The 23,549-nt window shown below is 44.8% G+C and overlaps 1 protein-coding gene across 6 annotated transcripts in view; it reads left to right on the top strand.

The window, feature by feature from the left end:
* The window catches only part of CPED1 (cadherin like and PC-esterase domain containing 1), a 126,968-nt gene that overhangs the window by 39,831 nt on the left and 63,588 nt on the right, over positions 1-23,549 (top strand). For all 6 annotated transcript variants that reach the window (XR_013231138.1, XM_077338396.1, XM_077338395.1 and 3 more), the window contains one exon: positions 22,039-22,150. Coding sequence is in view for 5 of the 6 variants with exons in the window: in XM_077338396.1 (XP_077194511.1) it covers positions 22,039-22,150 (112 nt within the window). In the remaining variant the exon portion in view is untranslated. The remainder of the gene's footprint in view (positions 1-22,038; positions 22,151-23,549) is intronic.

The raw sequence follows: 23,549 nt of genomic DNA, 5'->3' as shown, positions 1-23,549 counted from the left end.
TAACTCTAGGCCTCTCAAATTTAGAATTAAGGGATATCAAGAAGAGGAGGAGAGCATTGTCCAGCGGTTAAAAATATTTAAGGAAAGTCAAATTACATCAAACATAGAGAAGGAAACTGTGATAGTTCTTACTTTTAAAATAATAATAATAATAATATTCTTTGTTAACATTTCAAGGATGCCTTTCCAACCACTGAGGGTCCCCAAGGTGGTGAACAAAAAAATAAAAATAAAAACAAGTTGAAACAAAAAAGAAAAACTTATGCAAACAAACATAAAAATAAAATGATAGAAAACTGTAGGAACATGAATGGGAAACAGAGTCAATAAGAATCCATGAGGGAACAGCAGACAAAACAAAAAGTGTTTACCCATTGGTGAAAAACAATAGTAGAAGCAAGTCCGATCTCCCTGGGGTAAGAATTCCATAATTTGGTATAATAACTGAGGCTGATTCTGCACCAACCATACCACTCTGTGGTGCTGCCAATGTTTTGCTGTGGAGCTGCATTCTCTGCAGCTTTCTGTGTCCCCGCATGGGACACCTTTCAGTGCTGGACCTGCATGGAGAAGCATCGGGGGGTTATTTTGCAGGAAGGTTGGATTGCGTGAGAACACAATCTCACCTTCCTGAAATATAAATGTAAGAGCGCTGGTCTGCCCCACAGTGCCACAATGTAACACAATGTTGACTGGGGCATTTTTTGCCCCCTCCTGGCTCCCATAGTACAGGGAGGAACTGGGCCTGGATTCTCCCACATTCAATTAGCACAGGACTACAGAGGGCCCAATCTACAGCAGGCCCAGGAGCAACATCATGTGGATGCAGGGATTAGCCTAGCATCCGTATGAGCGTCCTTCTGGTCTTTTCTGTCCATGCCTGAGAGGGTCTTTTTTCCAGTTGCCATCCATCTGGAGGCACCAAAAGCAGGCTTCTGAAGATGACCATAGAGAGTGGATAGGTTCATATGAATGTAAGCAGTCCATAAGACTTGTAAAATGTAAATGAAGTCACATGCACCCTGAATGGCTTGCTGCCTAACCTGGACTGCTTGTAAATGGCAGTAGGAGCACACAATGCAGAATTTGGTGAAGATGGTGCCCCCATTCTCCCAGTCCTGCTCCACTTGCTGCCAGTGACCTCCCAGATCCTACTCCTTCCTTCATGCCATCATGTCTGTGCAAAAGTGGTAGCATTTAGATCTTTTGTATCTCTCAAACTTTCATTAATGAGGCACACTGTAATGCTAAAGCTTACCGTATGAAGGAAAGGAAGAAAAGTTCTTATGAAAGTGAGCTGCTCAGCCCCATTATGAAAGCAGAGCTTAACTCAGTCCCCTCCCCATAGTAGCTTCACAGATGTTCCCCTGCAGCCATTTTGAAAATCATCCAGAGAAAAAGTTGATTCATTTTTCCCCCCTGGAGAAGTCCCTGGGAATGCTCAGAATGAGCACAATATCATATGCTGGGGATTTCTGCTTTCCATGCAGGAAAAGCAGTCTTGGATTCTAAATACAATCCTAAATAGAAGGTCATGGCATGCCTCAAGGATATAGCTTTTATAGTAACACAGAATGACTTAAAAACTAAATAAAGTACTCTTCTATTGTTTGACTCTCTTGGCTCTTCATCAGGATATCCTCTTTATTATCTGCTGGGCCAATTTGATTTCTTTTTCCTGACAGAATTTTCCAATTTAATGTTTCATATAAGCATTAAGGCTACTGAGTTTCTCTTATTAGGTTTGGGGCTAATTTTGGAGGGATAATAGAAATGGGACTCCTTCACAGCTCATTTGGATTATTATACTGAAAATACCAGTCAGCCCTGAGTTAAGAGACACCTGTTCTTCACAAAGTCAATTAAATGAAGATTGGAAGAACAACAAGAACTCATTGCACGAACAAGAACTCATTGCACGAACTCATTTTAACAGGAAAGCATTAAGCACACACTTAATTCTCCCATTTTAAGTCAGGAATATTCTGGATCTCTCACTTCTCTCCCTCTTAGGTTAAATACTTGAGAATTCTGGGCAGCTTGTCTGCTGTTTATAAACCTAACCTCATCTAAAATGCACATTTCTCTGTATGGTCAGCCAAATCATCTCTCTATATTTTTGAGTGATTGTGAAACAACCATTTTGCCAGAAGCAAACTTATTTTCATTCCATTCTCTGAGCTGATGGATGCATGCGGTGAGCCTGATGCTTAACTGGCAAATAGCCACTGTACACTCCCTTAGTTTCTGGCCTGCAGAAATCTGGCTCTGGGCTCTTTATAGCATCATGTGGCAAAGCCTGCAGAACCTGGAAAGCTGCCATGGACACAGTGTTTCTCTTTACTGTCCTTGTGGTCTCTCCAGAAGATTCAATGAGGTATCTTGAATAAGGCATCTCTGTGTGTGTGTGTGTGGGGGGGGGGGGCTTACATATCTGGTTTCACTTTCTTATAAGAAGAGCTTCTTGCTTCCCCCCACCTCCATGCTTTGTTTCAGAATATGTACAGCATGACAGATTGGAATTCTGGGTTCCACAATGACAGTGAAGGCTGTTTCCTCACCTTCTTGGGTCCTAGCTACATTTGCACCATAGCAGATGGTGAGCCAGAACTATCAGCTGTGAGGTGTGTCTTCTTCTGCTGTATTCCTTCAGGGGGTTGAGTCATCAACAGCTGTCTTTATTATTCACAATCCTCTCTCTACACTGGGCCTGAATCCAAGGACCTATTTTTAAGGAATTATTTCTAAGGGGGAATATACATGCACACACATATATGCTTTCTCCTTCAGGGGAATTACAGTACAATGATTTTGTGGGGTTTTATGCTTTTATTTTGTAAAGAGGCATATAAATGTTTTCAGTAAATAACTAAACTAAATATTAAATAACTAAAATACAAAGAGTTGTATTCAATGGGTTTAGTTAGGTGGGACTTCTGCTGTTAGACAGCAATCCTTTAGCTGTCTTGGAAAAGGGGTAGAAAGGAGCTTAAATCGAAGATATTAGGAAGGTGGGGTCTGGCCCCAGCACCAGGCATTCATGTTGTTCCATTCGGTTCTGGGTGAACCTTGACGGATTAAAATGAGACCCTCCCGCATCTATAGATGATGAGGGGAACTTTAGGTGTTGGTTTGCGTACCTTCCACCTTTTTGCCAAACCCAAAAATTAGAGTTTAGCTCGCCTGCTCGCAGAGAACACTGAACACACTCATTCTACTCCACTGGCATGCCTCCTCTCCCAGCATGCCCCCAGTCAGCAATCCTAAACATGTCTACTGAGAAATGGAAACCCATGACTCTCGTGAAGCTTGTCTGCTGTTTATGTTGCTGGTACAAGGGGAGCCATCCTAACAAGAAAGCAGAGGAAACTGCCCAGCCTTCCAGACGGATGGCATATTGTCCCTTGTTCACTGGAAAGTGCTGTTGTCCTGCATCCCTAATGAATACATGGAGCCTGAGTTAACACTGTATTATATAGGCTAGGACAGCGGCCGCCAACCTTCTTGTAGTCGGGGACTGCCTCCGAGGGTGGGAGAGAGCCGGCGGCCCGGCCACAGCAGCTGCACATAAACACGCACGCGCAGTTGCCGCGCATGCACGTTTTCGCCACTAGGTGTGTGCGCGTTTGAGTCGCTGGCATGCCAGCGGCCGCGCCTGCCTCTTCCCCCCCTCTTGCTGCAGGGGGAGGGGAAGGCAGGCGTGGCCACTGGCGGCCCGGTACCATGGCCTTAACGGCCCGGTACCAGGCCGCGGATCAGGGGTTGGAGACCTCTGGGCTAGGATGTTTGTTCTTTTGTGTGAACAAGAATGGGGGAAGAACTGACTTTCATACATATGTTCTTTGTTCCTTTACAAGAAAAGGATTTTATGTATCTGGCAAGTTGTCACACTGGGTAGGGTTGCCAGTCTCCAGGTGGGACCTGGGGATCCCCTGGGGTTATGGTTCATCTCCAGACTAAAGAGCTCAGTTCCCCTGTAGAAAACAGCTGCTTTGGACAATATCCATTGCATTGTACTCCACTGAGGTCCCTCCCCACCCACCCCAAATTCCTCCCACTCCTGGCTCTATTCCCAAAGTCACCAGGTATTTCCCAACACACAGCTGGCAACCCCATGCACTGGCTAGGGGCCTTGTGAAAGCTGACACTTCTCTGTGGGTTTGGTTCAGTGCCTGCGAACTGTGAGCCCACACTGCTAGTTCATGGGATCCTCATGGTGTTGGAATATGTAATGGCTCCCATTAGACAACATAACAAAGCATTTTATAACTCATTACAGTTTTGGGGTAAAGAGCTTATAATGGAGATAAGGAGAAGGTGTTGTTTTGTCATCAATTTGCAGCTGGCTTATGGCAAACTCGTAAGTTTTCAAGGCAAGAGACATTCAGAGGTGGTTTGACATTGCCTGCCTGTGGGTCACAACCCTAGGCAGAGTCTGCACTTACTTTGTTTATTCCATTGTCAATCCTGTTGAATTCAGATCGCTTTGAACTCAGATCTTCCTCTTCCCCCCCCCTCCCCATTGAAACAGGAAAGTGTTCTGCACGTGGTTAGGGTAGTTCAGAAGGGGGGGGGGAGCCAAGCCTCTTTCTTTCTTTTCTTGAAGGGTGGGGGGGAGAGGAGCCAAGCAGGGAGGCTCTTTCTTTTCTTGGAGGGGGGGGGGAGATGATCGAAAAAGGCAGAGAAGGGAGAAAAAAATCCAGGACCGACAGAAGTTGAGAGAAATTACGGGCTTCTCATTTAAAGCAAGTCTGTCACACGACCACCTGTGGCCAATCACGGGTCCTCTACCACAGAGGAGAGCCCAGATTCAAAATAGCCTGGGTGTAAACTGCCCAGAGCTTTTATTCCAGCCCCAGGTCGATTCAGTCCCTGCCCTCTACACAGAATGTGATTTCCGTTTAGATTTGGGGCGATTTAAATTTTACTTCTGCAGCAAGAAAGATTGATCCGGAGTGACCCTACCTTTATTGTGTGATATCTTAAAGTGCTTTTAATGCTCAATATATTTTAAAATCGCATTGTTTTGAATCTGGGGTCTCCTCCGTGGTAGAGAACCCATGATTGGTTACAGGTGGTCATGTGACAAACTTGCCTTAAAGGAGAAGTCCCTAATTTCTCTCAACTTCTTTCCGTCTTGGATTTTTTTGTGCCTTCTTCGTTCACCCCCCCCCCTTTCAAGAAAATAAAGGATTTTTTCCTCCCTCCTCTGACTTCTTGGATCCTCTCCCCCACTTGAAGAAAACAAAGAAAGAGTCTCCATTTGTCTCTCCCCCCCCTTCTGAGCCTCCCTAACCACGTGCAGAACACTTTCCTGTTTCAATGGGGAGGGGGGGAGAGGAAGACTCGAGTTCAAAGCGATCTGAATTCAACAGGATTGACAATAGAATAAACAAAGTAAGTGCAGACTCTGCCCTGGTTTCTGTAATCCGAATCTTGAAATATTGAGCATTAAAAGCACTCTAAGATATCGTACAATAAAGGTAGGGTCACTCCGGATCAGTCCTTCTTGCTGCAGAAGGAAATTTTAAATCGCCCCAAATCCAAATGGAAATTGCATTCTGTGTAGAGGGCAGGGACTGAATCGACCTGGGGTTGGAATAAAAGCTCCATGCAGTTTACACCCTAGACTTCCCTGGTACTCCCCGGGTACATTTGAATACTAACCAGGGCTGACCCTGCTTAGCTTCTGAGATCAGGCTCTCCTGGGCTATGCAAGTCAGTGTCATAAGGATAAAGAACTTTTAGGGGGGGGGGGTTACTGCATAGTAAGCTAAAACTCTGTCAATTGACTGCAATCCTAAACATGTTTAGAAGATACATTCCACTGAAATCATTGGAACTTACTTCTATGCACATAGTTAGGAACAGGCATTTGTTTTCCATTTCTTTTCAAGCTCTCCATGTATTTTTTCTGCATTTAGTACGTGGCACTTCAACATATGTTGGCAGTCTGTTTCTTACATTATTTGTCTTTTATAAAATAACTCATTTGCTGGCTTCGGCCTGCTATAATACACATATAAGCACTCAAACTTTATTTGGGGGGAACGAAAAATACATCTGGCTTTTTCACTAAATGCTAGGATATGCAATTGAAAACAGAGAGATTGAAGGTTACTCAGGGACACACACACATTTCTTTCTATCTGCTATATAAATTGAAGTTGGTAAATAAGCACAATGAGGAAGCTTTTTCATTCATAAATTAGTAAATAGCTCCCAACCAGCTGTCTCCTGCCCTTTACTTGTTGATAGGGGCCTTTTCACCTGCTATCAATGGCCTCCCAGGGAAATGTCAGTCCACATGCTTTGAATGTTAGGGCTGCACCACAGGAGGTGGTACCACTGTATTTTCCTCCACAGGGTGTGATAATCTCCATGCTTAAAAATGGCCTGCGTTGAAATTGTCTGCCTTATATCTCAGTAGCAGGAGCCTGAAGGGTAGGTGTTGCCAGACAAGGGGAAAATTCTATGAAGTAGAGTGAAGCATGCAGTCTTTGCAAATAACTTTCATTCATAGGACACTGTAGTGAACACATTTATGAAAAAGAAGCTGTTATTGGCATGATAAGTAAGTTACAATGTGATTCAGAAAAGGTGTGGTAGATCAGTTGCTCATTTGATAAGCATTCAGCTAGGCCTCCTCTGTACCTGCCTGGGCCATAGAATTACCTGCCCCCAGACGCAATGTCTTGCCCTCAAGGAACTGAGGTATAGAATATAAAATGGCCTCCACATTGTGATGTTCCAGGAATATCCTCTGATCTCGATGGTAAATACTCATAGAGACTATGTGAGATACCTGGCACTTCACCTAGAAGTGACACTGTATCCTACTCAAACTTCACCGTACAAACCTCACCTCCCAAACATCCCAAATGCAAGATTACTAGCCAAATAGACTTTGTTTTCCCAGAAGCTTGTGCTCTATTATTGATTCTGGTTTGGGGTTTCCTTCTTAATTGAAGCTTTTTCTGGTTTTATTATATCCTAACCATGTTGAAAACCATGAAAAATGATAGAACTGTGGTTTAGAACAGTGGCTTATTCAGTAGGCAATTTGGTTGGTATGTCCTGGTCATTTGGATGGAAAAATAAATTTCCTTTGATGCAGTTCTCTTTTCTTTAGCCATTCTTCTCATTCTGTTCAATTTTTTTGAAAAACAGTTCCAACCTTTTATATATCATTGTTTCAAATACATGGTAGTATATAAAACCTTCACATAGTATAATAATTTCCTCATCCCAGGTCAAACATATTATAATGAAGACATTTATAACATCTAGGGACAGTTTTTGACATTTTAGAAGTTTAATTTTTATAAGATCCAGACAGAGACCTAACAAAACTTTCACGATTTAGCTCATTACTGCCAAGTTGTGTGTACAGTTGTTTGTAGACATAGTCAGTTGTTCAGAATTACTGTACACCCATCTAATTTGAGTCTGGCAAGAGAGAGTGGAATAAAAGTTTAAATAATAAATAATAATATATAATTTGGTAGAGAGAAAAATGAGTGAACACAGAAAAATGAGGGCTACCTCATTTCCCCAAACATAAAAGAGTCCTTCATAAAGTGATTGATAAATTGTAAATTCCCTCAAAATTTATTCAATAAGGCAGTTTAAAAGTATAAGTGTTAAAGGAGAAAATCTAATCTTCATGATGTGACTCATAATGTAGTTAATGTTTACAAGGGGCTAAGGGGGATGAATAATGCTGCAGCCCTCTTCTACGCACAGTAGTGGGTTAGAACAGGTGTCTCAAATATCTGAATACTATAACACATGCTGCTGCTATGCCAGTGTAAAACAAATGAAATTTTGTCTGTAGCAGAAGAATATTTTTGGTTGTGTGGGTGGGGCAGTCAGCAGACTGCCTAGGTAAGGCTCATTCACCTGGTGTAGCGCCAACCCTCCGTGGGAGGTTGTTTGATTAAAAGCTGTGGCCATTTTTAAGCCAATGCTGAGTCGCGTCTTCCTTCCAACAAATCTGGCCTCGTACCAGCCAATGAAGCGGCAGGGACTTACCGGTGCCGCTGGTTGGCTGGGGGAGGGCGAGTGGGGAAGCGCCGGCTCGGCATTCCTCGTGCGGGGCTCGGGTGCGGGTCGCGGCGGCGGCAGGCACGCGAGCCTCGGGCGGGGGTTTAAACGCCCTGGGAGGACGTTGGCCGTTGCTTCCCTGCCTCTGTCTGGAGTGCGGGCGAGCAATCCCACCCTCCCACCCATTATGTTGTATGGTTTAATTCTTTATGTTTTGATTGTAATGTTTTAGTCACAGCGTTTGGAACACAGGAGAATGAGCCTATTGGGGGAGCCGGTATGCGATCGGACTCCCCTCAGGGGTTGGGACCTCCTTAACGAGGTGGTTCTAATGAGTGACCAGCTGACCCGGCGGGGCGGCAAGAGTGGCTCATTAATTGACCAGATGACTCTAGAGGTAGTCAAGGAGGTTTGCGCCCTTTGGCCCTCCATATGAGTTATCTCCCATGATTAGAAACCTGATTGGAAGTCCGTATTCCCGGCGGGGAACATTGATGGACTTCTTATCGGGTTGTGTGGGTGGGGCAGTCAGCGGACTGCCTAGGTAAGGCTCATTCACCTGGTGTAGCGCCAACCCTCCGTGGGAGGTTGTTTGATTAAAAGCTGTGGCCATTTTTAAGCCAATGCTTAAATGCTTTTTAAGCCAATGCGTCTTCCTTCCACCAAATCTGGCCTCGTACCAGCCAACACATGCTGCTGCTATGCCAGTGTAAAACAAATGAAATTTTGTCTGTAGCAGAAGAATATTTTTGGTCTTGAACTTGGGAACATGGTTAATGTGGCAGCTAACACAGGATAGGGAATTTTTATTTCAATGATTAGACCCGTTAGCATGGCTATGCAATTGAAAACAGAGAGATGGCTATTTAATTCCAGTGGCTGAGATTCTGAAAGTGTGCTTTTCTATTCCTGCGGACAGTTCTGTGTGGGACATGGGAATTGGATCCATGGGAATCGGCCAACTACCATCCCATCTCACACTTGGCATTTCTGGGGAAGGTGGTTGAAAGGGCTGCTGCAGATAATTACTAGTATACCTGGATGAAGCTTCGGTCTTGGGTCCATTTGAGTCTGGCTTTGGCCTGGCCACAAGGTGGAAATGGTGCTAATCCCCCTGACAGATGACCCCCGGAGACAGCAGGACCAGGGCATCCCTATGAAGCTGACATTTCCTCCAGGGAAACCTATCCCTGTCATCTGGAGATTATTTCTTATTTAGGAGAACAATAGATCTCACTTGGAGTTAAGCACCTTTATTTGTGAGTCATATCTCATTAGATATACAGGAGTGTATTTATGCCCTATACATCTGAAGGAGTAATCTCTAACTCTAGAAGCTTTGGTGGTATAAATTCTATAACTCTTCAAGGTGCTGCTGGACATCTGTTTTATTTTTCTGCTATGAAGTAACACGGGTACCCATCTGGCATTTACCCATTTATGTCATAGAAAAACATAGCATCGAGATTTGTCTTACTGGACTTTCTCCATTAAATACTGATGGAAATAGTGTAAGTAGGAATTTGAAAAAATGTTGGAATTTGGATGTACAGGTTGGGGTGGTGACAGGGAAAAGTCCAAAGCTGAACATTTAAGCAGGCTTTTAAAGAGAAAGTTTTACAATTGTTTGCAAGCAGCAAGCGGCACAGCATGCAGACTGTTATCAGAGGAAGCTGCTTATCTTCCTAAAGGGGAACAGCATGGCTGAAATTCAAAATACTGTACAGGAAGCCAGGTCTATCTTCTTTATTGTCCTATAATCACAAACTCTTTCCTTACATAAGCCTCCGGACTCTCTATCTCACATGATAGTCTGCATGTTCAAGTTTAGATCTCTGTTGAAAATGTGCATTTGACCATTTGTATTCCTTCACAAAAGCCCTGAGTTATTCCAATACTAACTACAGTAACCTTCCACAGCCAGAATCCATAGAAATTTGGGGAAGGACACAGGGCCTTCCGTACAAATTACCTGAAATTACATGTGCATCAGTCACCACTTAAGAATCTTCCACCATTTGCATGACATGCTACTTTTAACTGTCACCATACATCTTTCCCAGAATTATGGGAGTAGACTTCTTTTCATGGCTTGCTCTGAAAACTGGTTCCATGTGCAACAAAATTCTGATGCCGGCCCATAATACTTCTGCCTGCTTCCTAGTTCCTTTCCATGCTGTGAAGAAGGCAACATTCTGATCAGTTTCAGGTGGCTTCATTCAGGGCCAGTTGCGTTCCTAGTAATCACTAGCCCAGGGACCTCCACCCTTTTCCCATTTGCAGGAACCTTTACAATTATAACACAGGGTGGTGGAAGCAACTAAAACATGGCTGTCATGGGAAGCAGAGTCGATCACGAAGTGGATGCCATAGGAGGTGCAGCCAACCACAACATATCAGGGAGCAGGATTACTACTACATTAACTCCAGTAGTAACCCTTCAGCATCCCAGGAAGAAGTTCAGAATGCTTTGTAAAAATGAAATTGTTTAAGATAAACCCTGATATAATCCTGGAAGTTGACTACTTTTGTATCCTATTATTTTCTTCTTTCTTTTCTTTTTTATCATGTTTTAAAAATAATAAATGCTGGCATTTCCAGCAAATAATAATTTAAGAAACCCAGTTAGGGTTGTCTGTGGGAAGTGGGGAGATAGGATTGCCAGCTTCAAGTTAGGAAACTCCTGGAGATTTGGAGATGGAGCCCAGGGAAGGCTTGGACCTCGGTTTGTTACAAAACCATAGCGACTACCTCTACATCATTCATTTTCTTCAGAGGGACTGATCTTTGTAGTCTGGAGAAGAATTGAAATTCCAGGGGCCATTCCACACTAGTTCAAAATTGGACAATGGTTGCAAATTGAAATCCCTACTAATTTGCAGTTATGCACAATGTCGTTGACAATCTGCCACACTCCTGAAACCGATCCGCAAAAAGCGCTTCGTTGTAGTGCTTTCAGGGAAATCCCATAAGTGGATTCACCCTCCGGAAAGCGCTACACTCTTGCAACCAATCTGCAACACTAGTGGAAAAGTTACCATTGTTGCGGTTTCTGCAAAGCCCCTCCCCCTGGCTCTCTCCTCTGATCTTCCGGCGAAGCGATCGCCATTTTTTTTTCTCGGAGCGAACGAAGATCAACGCCCCGGTGAGCCTTCATTTACCCAGTGAGGCTTCCCCAGCTGCAGTCCCTCCCCAGAGCTGTTTTAAGTCACCGAGCACCGAGCACCACACAGCCCCATTTGCTGGTTTATTTTCCCTTTATTTTTCACTCTTATTTTCGGCCGAAAATTGCACCCGTGCGGGGGGGGATATTTTTTTTTCACTCGGGGGGAGCGTGGCAATGATGAAATTGCAGCTCAAACACCACCTGCTAGCTAGATGGGTCTCTCCGTTGCAACGAATCAACGCAGATTCATTGCAACGTGTCTTTAAAAAAAAAAACCTGCCTTAAAGGGAAAGGGGCTTTTCGGGAGCATGATAACGGCCGCCCATTGGCTGTGGCCAATCAAGGGTTCTCTACCATGAAGGAGAGCCCAGATTCAAAACAATGCAATTTTAAAATATATTGAACATTAAAAGCACTCTAAGATATCGTACAATAAAGGTAGGGTCACTCTGGATCAATCCTTCTTTCTGCAGAAGGAAAATTTAAATTGCCCCAAATCCAAACGGAAATTGCATTCTGTGTAGAGGGCAGGAACTGAATCGACCTGGGGTTGGAATAAAAGCTCCGTGCAGTTTACACCTTGGATCGGTGCCTGGGGACAATGGAGTTTGGGGAGGGACACAATGGAGTTTACACCCAGATCTTCAGAGTCTAATCAGAAGTCCTACTTATGCTTTCTGAAAACATGGGCACCAGGAAAGGTGTTGGCAAGCATTGTGGCACCTACAGATACCACCTTAAGGAGCCCTGTTCTAGCTAATTTCTACAGAGCCAGTGTAGGGTAGAGGTTTTGCTTTATTAAAATGGATGAGAGCTCATTTCAGTTCCCTAATGTGCCACGAGTTCCCTAGACTAGTCTGAACTAATCATTCTTTCTCGGACTTCCTGTTCTCCCCTAAAATGGTGAGGAAACATAAATTCCAACCAGAATTCTTTGGAGGAAGATTAGGATAGAACTGAAATCAATCATCAAAATGTAATTTATCATTTACTTCATTCATACCCCTCTTTCTCCCCAGTCGGTAACTAAAGCCATGCTGATATCGTTCTCCTCCATTTTATCCTCGTAACAAATCTATGAGGTAAGTGAGGCTGAGTTACCCAGAAAAATTCCATGGCATAGTGGGGGTCTGAACCTCACTCTTTCAGAGTCCAGCTGGATCCCCAATTGTACATCTGAGTGCATCAAGCTTGAGAGGCAGTGTAGCACAATGATTAGAACAGTGGGCTAAGATTGTGGAGATTCCCATTCAAATCCCTATTCATGCCTTCAAATCGAAAACTGCTTCATAGGACTCTTTGTAAGGATAAAATGGCGAGTGGCAGACATAGGAATGCCACTGCTGTGAATGTGGATTAGCAGAACCACAGAGCGAGAACCAGGATTCATACATCAGGGACTCTTAATGGCATTGGCAAGCAAACAGGATCCATCCTGCTACTGGATCATTTAAATGGTCCAGTCAGTTTGAACTTGAGAAATTCCCACTTGGGAAACTCCTACACTGTGGGGCTTTCCGCACCGGGATCCTTGTAGCAAATTGTTTACTGAACGAAAAATCGCCATTTAAAATAGTGGAATTCGTCATTATGCATACCTGACTTTGTAGTGGAATCCAGCTGCGTTTCCATCGTTTCCCACAAGCTTCCGGTCTCAGCAAAAATCGCTAGAAAGGAAGCGCTATTGCCAAGCTCGTCCCGCCCCTGGCCGTCAAGCAGCCAATGGGCAGCCATTAGCATGCTCCCAAACAGCCCCTTTCCCTTTAAGAAAGGTTTTTTTGTTTTTTTTTAAACACACCCATTGCAACGAATATGTGTTGATTCGTTGCAACGGAGAGACCCATCCAGCTGGCAGGTGTGTTTGAGCTGTCATTTCATCGTTGCCACGCTCCCCCCGAGTGAAAAAAAAAAATCCCCCCCCCCTCCTCAAGGGCCCGATTTTCGGCCGAAAACAGTATAAAAAATAAAGGGAAAATACATCAGCAAACGGGCTTCTCTGTTGTTTGTGCTTAGTGACTAAACAGCTCTGGGGAGGGACTAAAGCCGGGGAAGCCTCTAAACAGAGGCTCGCTGGTGGGTTGAACTCCGCTCGCTCGGAGAAAAAAAAATGGCGATCGCTTCGCCGGAAGATCAGAGGAGAGAGCAAGGGGGAGGGACTTTGTAGAAACCACAACAATGGTAATGCACAGAACTTTCCCACTAGTGTTGCAGATTGGTTGCAGGAGTGTAGCGCTTTCCGGAGGGTGAATCCACTTTTGAGGATTTCCCTGAAAGCGCTACAAGGAAGCGCTTTTTGCGGATCGGTTTCAGGTGTGTGGCAGATTGTCAACGAAGTTGTGCATAATGGCAAATCAGTAGCGTTTTCAATTGGCAACCATTGTGCGATTTTGAAGGCGTGCGAAAAGCCCCTGTGTATTAAGTTTGGGTGGTGGGTTCAGTTCAGTTGTGTGCAGTCTAAGAAAGAGCTGCTGTTTTGGCAAATGAACAACTCCACGCCTCATTAAACTGACTTTTCAATAGCCATCTTGGGCTTCTTGCAGAAATGGTGGGAAATATTGCAGTTACTGAGAGAGATTTCAGGCAGCTTTAGTGCTTTCTGTTTGTTTCTGTTTTAAAGAAACCAATTTCTCTGCTGCATGATTAAATGTACAAGCAAGTACTTAGAAACAGTCTTCCATTTTGCTATATCTATCTTTAGAAGTCAGAAATAGGAATAAATCTGAAACAGATTGCCAGAGTCAGGCCAAGCTTGTCCATCAGTGGAATGGTTGGGGGTGGGGGTGGGGGTGGGTGGGGAGTTGACATCATTGTTATCACAAAATCACTTCTAGGGGAAACCTTAAAATGGTAGCTATAGGAATTGCCTAAAACATGTATGGTTTTACCACAGAGTTTCTGGAGGCTTCTAGAGCCACTTGACATCTGGGTTTCCCCCATGGTAATGTCATCACACCAAATGTTACTGCAGTTTTTAAAATTCTCCCTCCTCCCAGCCCCACCACTTGGAGCAGTAGTAAGCAACAGGAGTTCAGGACAGGAGGCACCCCACCTCCAGCAGGGGCTTGGCACCCCCCATTTCTAGGCCTGCAGAAGCATTTCCAGTAAAGTGTACCTATTTACGGATGACACACAAATTATGGGGCAGTTGAAATGCAGTTGCCCATACATTTTCTTGCATAGCCGGTAATTACTTTAGCAGCTTGATATACCCACCCACATTTAAGATATCCTGTCTGTGTTTCATGCACACACAGCCACCCCTGGGGAGAAGTTCAGAAGCACTTTAAGTGACATATATGATTTCTAGATTTGACTAAACCAGCAGCCTTCTGGGGCTTGGAAACTTTACTTCCTCATATTTCAATTATCTTTTTCTTGCACAGCTTTCAATAAGACCAAAATCCTTCAGTCACAAAGCATTCGTTCTCTGCTCTGCCAATTAGGCAGTCCTCTCTTACAGAAATACCAACTTACTGAAATACCTTGGCCACATATCTAAAATCTGAGAGAGAAAAAACTGCCTTACTTTCCATTACCGAAGTTCAGCGCTGGCAAACTCCAACTCAGCCTCACTAGCTATTGCACTTTGGAAGCAATGGGAAGCTCAGGGCCTTTGTTGGAAAACCTTGGGGTAGGCAACCAAGGAAAGTAAGGTCTGAAAATACCTGCTTGCAGCATCCCTATGAAAAGCCATGGGAAGTTTTAGCTAACTTTTACAACATGTTTTTTCAATAAAATTCAGGAACATTTGATAGGAAAAGATAACCAAAGCTTGGAACAAAATTAGACGCTAACTTTGCTGCCACATACACTCAGACAGCACAATTACTGGACCTAACAATGTCGACTACAGCAGTGGTGCCCAACCTGCGGTCCGCGACCCGGTGCCGGGCCGTGAAGGCCAGGGTGCCGGGCCGTGGTTCCCTCTCCCCGCCCCCCCCCCCGCAGTAAAAAACTTCCCAGGCCACAAGCTTGCGCCCGGGAAGCTTCTTACTGCGGGAGGGGGGGGGAGAGGGAATCAGGGCCGCACCGCGCATCGAGCTCACTTTCTCCCGGAGGTGTTGCTGGCCAGGACGGAGCGGCACGTGGCGCCAAGGGGGCGGCCTCGACGGCAGGGCGCTCCGCCTCGCCTTGGCAGCAGGGCCGCATGGCGCTGGCCGCGGGCAGGTGGAGCTGTGCGCAGCCTTCTGTGCTCTCGCTGGAGGATCTCGTCTCGGGTCGGCCAGCCTTTCCCCACCAAAACCCTGCCAGGCCTATCTGCACCGCGACCTGTCGCCTGCATTTGGTGCGGCTTGGGCGGGGGGGCAAGGCAGGCGCCTCGAGGACCAGAGGGGCCCCAGGCAGAGCCACCAGCAGCACGGCCGCTCCTTCCGCCTGGCTCCGCAGCTTCCCCTTGGGCTGCCCCCGTCCTGCTACCCGCTGCAAACCGAGCCGCAAGCCAGGCTGGTTGGCTGGTGCGGCTGCCCCTCGCGCCGGAGCCACAGCTAGTGGAGACCTGCCGCGGGCAGCCAGCCGGCCGGCCGGCCAACACCCGCTCTCTCCCTGGCCGGGGCCTGGCGCGCCCTCCCGACTCCTGCTATCCTCGGCGGTGCACTGCGTCGCGGCGCACCAGCTGTCTACACGCCTCCCTCCACGCCCGGCTTCGCGCCTCCCCCAATCTGGGCTGCGGAGCGGGCGATCGGCTGACAGGCTCGGCCTTCCTCCACCGGCAGGAATGTGCGAGTGCCGCGCATGCACGATTTCGGCAGCGCAGCGCATATGTGTGCATGCACGGCCCGGCTGCGCATTCGCGATGCGCGGGCCCGGCCGCGTATGCGCGATGCGCAGGCGGGGCAGTTGCCCTGCCGGTCCCCAGCCGAAAAAAGTTGGGGGACCACTGGAGTACAGCATCTCAGGCTCATTCAGTTGCTTATCTTCTAAAATTGTATATGCCACTAAATACCAACAATGTCCTTCAGTTCTCTACACAGGGCAGGTCAGTCTCTGACATTAAAAAAAATCACAAACCTGAGAAACCTGTAGAACACTTCAACTTTCTCAGACATTCAGTGGGAGGATCTTCAAGTAGCTGTTTTATTGCAAAGTTACTTCAGAATCAGACTAAAATGGGAGACTGATGAGTTACAAGCTGATGAGTGGACTTGGGACAATGGAACCCCAGGGCTTAACAGAAATATTGGTTTCTTATCTCACTACACATGCTAATGTCATTCAGTTCTTGCTTCTGTTATAAACTCCTTTAATATGCTGTGTGCTAATTTACCGCTAATCCCGGGTCTTACCAATTGCCTTCATCCAGCCCTAACTATATTTACTGCTCAGTTACTTATGCATTTGATACTAATTGGCCCTTCCTGGCAACATCCTCCTCACCCTCTACCTATATGTAATGGTTAGAGATTTCTGTTTCAATTTATTTGAAGAAGTGTGCGTGCAGTTGAAAGCTTGTGCCCAGAATAAAACTTTGTTGGTCTTAAAGGTGTCACTGGACTAGAATTTTGTTCTGCTGCTTCAGATCAACACTGCTATCCACTTAAATTAGGGCCTTTTTTGTTTAGTTGTTGTGAAAAGAAGGCATCTTTGAGTGTTATATTCAGTAAATGAATGTCCTGAATACTTGATCTTTTGTGCTTTAGTTTCCATTCATGATGGAGTAAAGGCTGTTCATTTCCTTGTTGGGACAAGGTTTCTCATTGCAATGGAAGGATGAAGAAGAAGAAGAAGAAGAAGAGTTGGTTCTTATATGCCGCTTTTCCCTGCCCGAAGGAGGCTCAAAGTGGCTTACAGTCGCCTTCCCATTCCTCTCCCCACAACAGACACCCTGTGGGGTGGGTGAGGCTGAGACAGCCCCATATCACTGCTCGGTCAGAACAGTTTTATCAGTGCCGTGGCGAGCCCAAGGATTCTCCCTCTACATGAGATGCAGGAGGACTGATCCCTAAGCTGCCCTGAAAGCTGTTACAAGGAGAGCTGTTGTACCCTACGGTTCTATTGAAGCCACTGCCCGCTTGTCTAGATTATTCCAACCATTTTACAGTAATTAAGCCACCCTTGCTTTATTTCATTTGAAGCACATTGATTAGCAAATAGCTTGCTACATGCAGAATGTCACTTCTAAAAAGACTCCAGATCAGATTCACTCATGCATACTGTATGTCTTTAACCAAATGTAAACAACAAGCCTCTTCTGCTAGGGCAGCCAGAATCCAACTGCAGATATGTAGAGGCTGTTCGTGTTCTTTCATTTAAAACAATTCATGAAATGGGGTATGAGCTAGCAACACCATTTTAGGTTGGCCAAGGGATCTGCAATTAAAACCAATAATTGAAAAACACTGTCAGTATGACATGCCCCTGTTCTCAAGCATTTTTTGCCTGGGAGACTTACTTGAATGGAGTACATATTTAATGCCTGATGGCAGTTTATAAAGCGATTTGCTTTGCATACTGTCTTTCAAATAACTTGTTAAGGGCCCTATTCTCCCTTCAGCTTGCACCTCACTTGTATCTTTCTTCTTTATGCAATCCATTTTAATCTCACCCTTCCTCCAAGGGGCTCAATGAGTCCTGCACTGTTCTTCCCCTTAATCTACACAACATCTCTGAGGCAGTTAGGCTGAAGTGACTGGCCTAAGGTCACCCAGCAAGCTTCCATGGCAGAGTGGGCCTTTGAGCCTGAGTCACCAAAATCTGACTCTACTAGCATCCTAACTGCTATACTGTACTGGTAAGGTGTGATATGAGTCAGTCAGTAAGAGGCAGTTTTCCACTGGTTGCTAGGGTCATCTCATTGGAATATTCCAGCAAGTTCCTGTATTGCAACTGAAAAGGCTAGAGAATTTTGAAGGGCAATCCTGTGCTCTGACCCACATACAGGACTTTGTCCCTGTGAGTGGCAATGAATCCTTCTTTCAGCCTGAGTCTTTAATGAGTATCCCCTCTAGAAGACCAGTTATGCAGGGCAGCATGCCTCACTGCTCTCCATGTACACACAGGGATGAAATCCCCCGGCATACATGAGCCACCTCGGAGTTGTGCACATGCACAACTCCAGGGCAGACAGGTTCCATCATGCAATGGTAGCCTCGTGGCAGAGGGGTGTCCTTGCATAAGGGTGGGATAGCATGGCAACACTATCCCACCATTATGGGAGTCAACAAATGCCCGCTTGGCTCTGCACTGCTGTGAAGCTGAACAGATCACTTCATGTCCCTGCAAGGACACCCTGGGGGGGGGGGGGGGGAGCCAGGCCTAAATGGCCTAGCTCTTCCCTTTATGCATAAGGCCAGTCCAGCATGGGTGCCAATGGCACCTGCGGGGCGTCAGAGGCCCTAATGGGGGCCAGGCTAATTGCAATGTCATGCGTCTGCAGAGATTTGCCCTGTTGACGTGTGAATACTGGCCTAGGATACCACTTCTGAGCATAATCAGTTGAAGAAAGCATTTCCTGTGGTTGCTGCCAGTTAATATTGTACTATATCTGCATGATCACAGATGGCACCTGGAGATCTGAAATTACCACCAGTAACCATGCAACAGAGATCAATTCCCCTGGGCAAAATGGCTTATTCAGATGGTGGACTCTGTGGAAATATCTACCCATAAGGTCCCTCCTCTCCCTGTGCCCCCCCCCTTCATATCTCCAGGTATTTCCCAGCCCAGAGACAGCAACCCAAGGAAGATACTCAGAATTATAAGAGGTGTGATAAGAACGGGGGTAAAACTGTCCTCTTGCAACAGAATGGGATGAACCCATAAACTGTGACAATAAAATACATTAGTAAGGGAATTGTTTTTGAAAAAAATTGCTGTAATATTGTCCTAAATAAATAGCATTTTAGTGCTACTGAAAATATTCAAGAACAACCATGAGTACTAGTTAAAATCAATTCTATAATAAATAGCAAATGTGAGTTGGTACTGCTATGTTCGGACCAGAGTATACCAATTCATTGAGCCTACAAATTTGTCTGCGGATCTTACCCCGAAGCCTTGTATTCCCTACAGGAAGCTTTGAAGAACAAGTGCAATAGCGATTGCAAAGCCACATCTGAAACAATTGTGGGGCGCAGAGGCACAAAACTTCTTCACAGATCTAGCAAAATGCACCATTTGAGAATATCTATGGTTGGGCTGCATACAGCACAATCCAAGGCAGAGTGACACTCTTCTAAATTTATTGAAGTCTGTTGTTTAAGATGGCACAGTAAGCCATCTATGTGGTTTGCAGTCTGCATCCTTGAACAGAATTTTTTTTCTTGTCACCAAGGCCTTTTCCGTGTGTGATCATTAGAAATTCTACAGTCTTAGTTATGCTTTTAACTTGACACACTGGAATAAAGTGAATCTGTTTTTTGGAGAAGTTGTACTAATCACTTAATAAGCTTAGCAGTGTGTGGTCCCCTGCTAAGTAATGAGATCTGGGAATAAAGGAACAGCTTGACTTCTCTCTTGCTTAAGCGTTCGGAAATGTCTGAAAATGGACTTTGGTGTAGTTAATAAAAACCATGCCACATGTGAACAAAAAATAAAAGGCTTTCTGAGTAGGAAAGAAAAGTAGGAGACCACCCTCTACTGGCAGATCTCAGAATAGCTTTCCTCATTGAGTCTGAATCTGTCAAAACTATATCTTGTTTGTACTGAACTGAAGGCTGTTGCCCGTGGATTTTACTACTTATAAAATATTGAACATTCCCTTTTACATCATGTGAAAACCATTTTATGTTTGTTGAAATTAATGGCACAAGGGAATCATTTGCAACTCTTGCAGGGGAACTGAAAAGCATGACACTTCTCTGATTACTCATAAGTTGGGATATTTAGCAGCGTCATCCTCAACAGAGTTATATCCTTGGGTTTAGAAGGATATATTTGATAAGGATTTGAACTATATGACTACTGTCCTATTACTTCAGAGTAACCCTCACTGAATTAAATGAAATACACTACTGACTAATCCTTTACACCAGTGGTCCCCAACCTTTTTAACACAGGGGACTGGTCAACACTTGACAATTTTACTGAGGCCCGGGGGGGGTAGACTTTTGCCGAGGGATGTTGCCGCCTGAGCCCCTGCTCCACTTGCTTTCCCACCGGTGTCCCTGACTTCCCACCGCCCGCTGGGGAGCGCTGCCAGCACCAGCTGTGCAGTGCCACGCCGAGGGGGAGCCCCAGCCATGGCAGCCGCTGGAGAGCACCAAAGGTGAGCTGGCAGCACAGTGGCAGGGCAGCCCCCGAGCCAGCAGCTGGGGAGGAGGACGAGGAGGAGCTACGGCCCGGTACCAACTGATCAACGTACCAATACCAGTCTCTGGACCAGGGGTTGGGGACCACTGCTTTACACCAATGATTCAAACCTTTTTGAGCCACTACTCTCTTGGTTCTATAAGCACATCCCCAGTGCCCCCTACTCTTCCCTATAAAAAGCATGATCAGAATACTGGCTTGCATGACCCACTAAAGAAATAATAATCTGAAGTTGATTTCTTTGCTTGGAGAGATATCGAATAACCACACTAAAACCACTGTCTACAAAATAAAATGTTGGAAATGCAACAAGGGGCTTTTAAATCATTGCCTATAGCGCAGGACGGTGATAAAAAATATCTTCTGTAACTAAAACTAAGATACATGTTGAGCAGGGCCAATTCAGTGGTAGGTTTTATTTGTTCCTGAGTGGTTTTAACAATTGCTAAATACTAAGTCTCAAAATTTGGCTATAATTGTACAGGACCACTATCCCTAATTCACCACAACCTCTCCAACAATTTTTTCCTCCTGTTTTTATCATGTGGGCTAATCTTAGTGGAGTATAATACCATCTTTGAGAAATCGTTAACACATGCTCATGTAAACTTCTTGAAATTGATTTAAAAGGAAATCATTGGGTGATTCTGCATGGGCGTAAAAGTCCAAAAGAGCAATCATATGGAAGCAAGTCAAATCCCTGTGTTCATGTGATGTTTTCCCTGAAGCACTGCCGCTGCCAGCGCGGGCATTCTGCCCCATGCATAATGGGTCCCAGGGAAACCCCTTTCAGCAGAACACTAGGTGTCCCACTGAAATGTGTCCCCCATGGGACACATTTCCACGCCAGAAATTATCTAGCAATGAAATGCGTCCCCCATGGGGACTCTGTATGCTGTGGAGCATGCAGCTCCACAGTCTTTTACTGGCGGCAGCCCGGAATGCCACTGCTGCTGCAGAATTGCCCACTGAAACATTTAATTCCAATCCTTGTCCTTAAAGTTAGTATTCAATTATATTTCCCATTTTTTTCATTACCAACATCAGTTTTTGTCCCTTCTTTAGTAATATCTTGTATATTTTAGAAATTATTTTCCTTTCCTCTTTATCTACATTTTGAATCAGTTCTTCAAATTTAGTTAATGGTCTGTTTATTTGAGCTCTAATTTCCTGGAGCCACTGATCTACTCATTTGCATTCATCATTGCAAATCTTATGTGGTCAGATGAAATGCATGAGGCAAAGTGGGGCCTCTGAATTATCCAGAAATGGTCATGCTAAACAGGGACACTCTGGTAAGTGCTGGAATGGGATGCCTCTGGAAGGCTCAAGTGATCTCTTTTAAGCTTTCTAAGAGAAAAACTAAATGTGATAAAGAAAATAAGAAGAAAGAACTAACTAACTATCACATGAGAAGAAATAACAAATGTGAAATACTTTTTATGCTGAAAATTCTTTAGATAAAAGAATATTTTTGTCAGGTATGAATTCTGTAGATTTTGGTTTTATTGCAGTTCTTGCAATAAGAAACGTTTAATTCTTTAGCAATCTAATTCCTATCATTGAATGTTTTTTTTCAGAGTTACATCTTCCAGTTGCTCTTTCTGCCTGCCCAGATCTGTTTTTGCCTCCAGAGTCCATCATTTCACCTGGATACCTTCAAGCTGTGAAATCTCATGATGATTATGAAAGGTAACACTTTGTCCGGGTCAGGTCTACAAATTGAAAATATCCAGTGGTAAGATAACGTTTGGTCATAAGGAACATTTTCTGTGTTCCTTGACCAGACTAATAAAGTGATCAAGGGGGTCATTTTGTGGAAAGAATCTGGGGTAGGTAAAACTGAAGTAAGCCCAGTTGTGGGGAAAAAACAGTCTAGGAAATGGGTAAAGATTTGGATGGTAGAATTGTTGGGCATGAGACTTGTTAAGCATCCCACTCTTCCACCTGCTGATCCTCTCCTGAGAGTCTATATTATCTCTCTGTTATCTCCATATTAACTCTGCAAATGCAGAATATGGACCTTGTATCCATTAAGATTCATATTCTGTCCCTCCTCCGTATTTCTTATAGTTCATTCCACCATAATACTCATAGGGTGACCTTGAGGAATTTCATTATGGGTTTAGATTGGTTGCAAGAAGTAAATGAAGGAGAACAGCAATGCAAGTGGCCCTAAGCTCCTTGGAAAAAGATCAGGATACAAAAAAAAATGGTGATCAATAGATAACTGGAGGACCAGTGTGGTATAATGGTTAGAGTGTTGAACTGGCATCTGGAAGACTGCAGCTCAAATCCCCACGAAGTTCACTGGGTTACTAGTCTAACTCTTCTTTACTTAACCTACCTCATAGAGTTGCTGTGAGGATAAATCAGAGAAGGAGGACTATGGGCCCTCTTGAGCTCCTTGCAGGAAGGACAGGATAAAAATGCACTAGGTTGATATATGTCTGTACAAAATACAGGAAGACAGAAACAGACCTCTCCCAAACCCACAAATGTACTGGGTGGCCAAAGGGAACTTTAATTATTATTCAATAAAAGGAACAGCAGCTATAAATCCAAAAATTCCAAAATGAATAAAGGTAAAGGTATCCCCTGTGCAAGCACCGAGTCATGTCTGACCCTTGGGGTGACGCCCTCTAGAGTTTTCATGGCAGACTCAATACGGGGTGGTTTGCCAGTGCCTTCCCCAGTCATTACCGTTTACCCCCCAGCAAGCTGGGTACTCATTTTACCGACCTCGGAAGGATGGAAGGCTGAGTCGACCTTGAGCCGGCTGCTGGGATTGAACTCCCAGCCTCATGGGCAGAGATTCAGACTGCTGCCTTATCACTCTGTGCCACAAGAGGCTCATCCAAAATGAATAGAATGCACCAATGCAATTAATATGCTTAAGGTAAAGGTATCCCCTGTGCAAGCACCGAGTCATGTCACCCTTGGGGTGACGCCCTATAATATGCTTATATAATATGCTCATATCAGTATTATCCAACAGCTATTAAAATTTACCAAGAAAAAATGCTAATCATGTCAAGATATCATATACCATATACAAATAGGTCATATACAAATAACCATATTTGTATGG

This window comes from Paroedura picta, chromosome 5 (genome assembly GCF_049243985.1).
Source record: "Paroedura picta isolate Pp20150507F chromosome 5, Ppicta_v3.0, whole genome shotgun sequence".
In the NCBI taxonomy this organism is placed as follows: Eukaryota; Metazoa; Chordata; class Lepidosauria; order Squamata; family Gekkonidae; genus Paroedura; species Paroedura picta.
The sequence above is the reverse complement of the archived record's forward strand: the minus strand, read 5'-3'. Positions and strand labels throughout refer to the sequence as shown.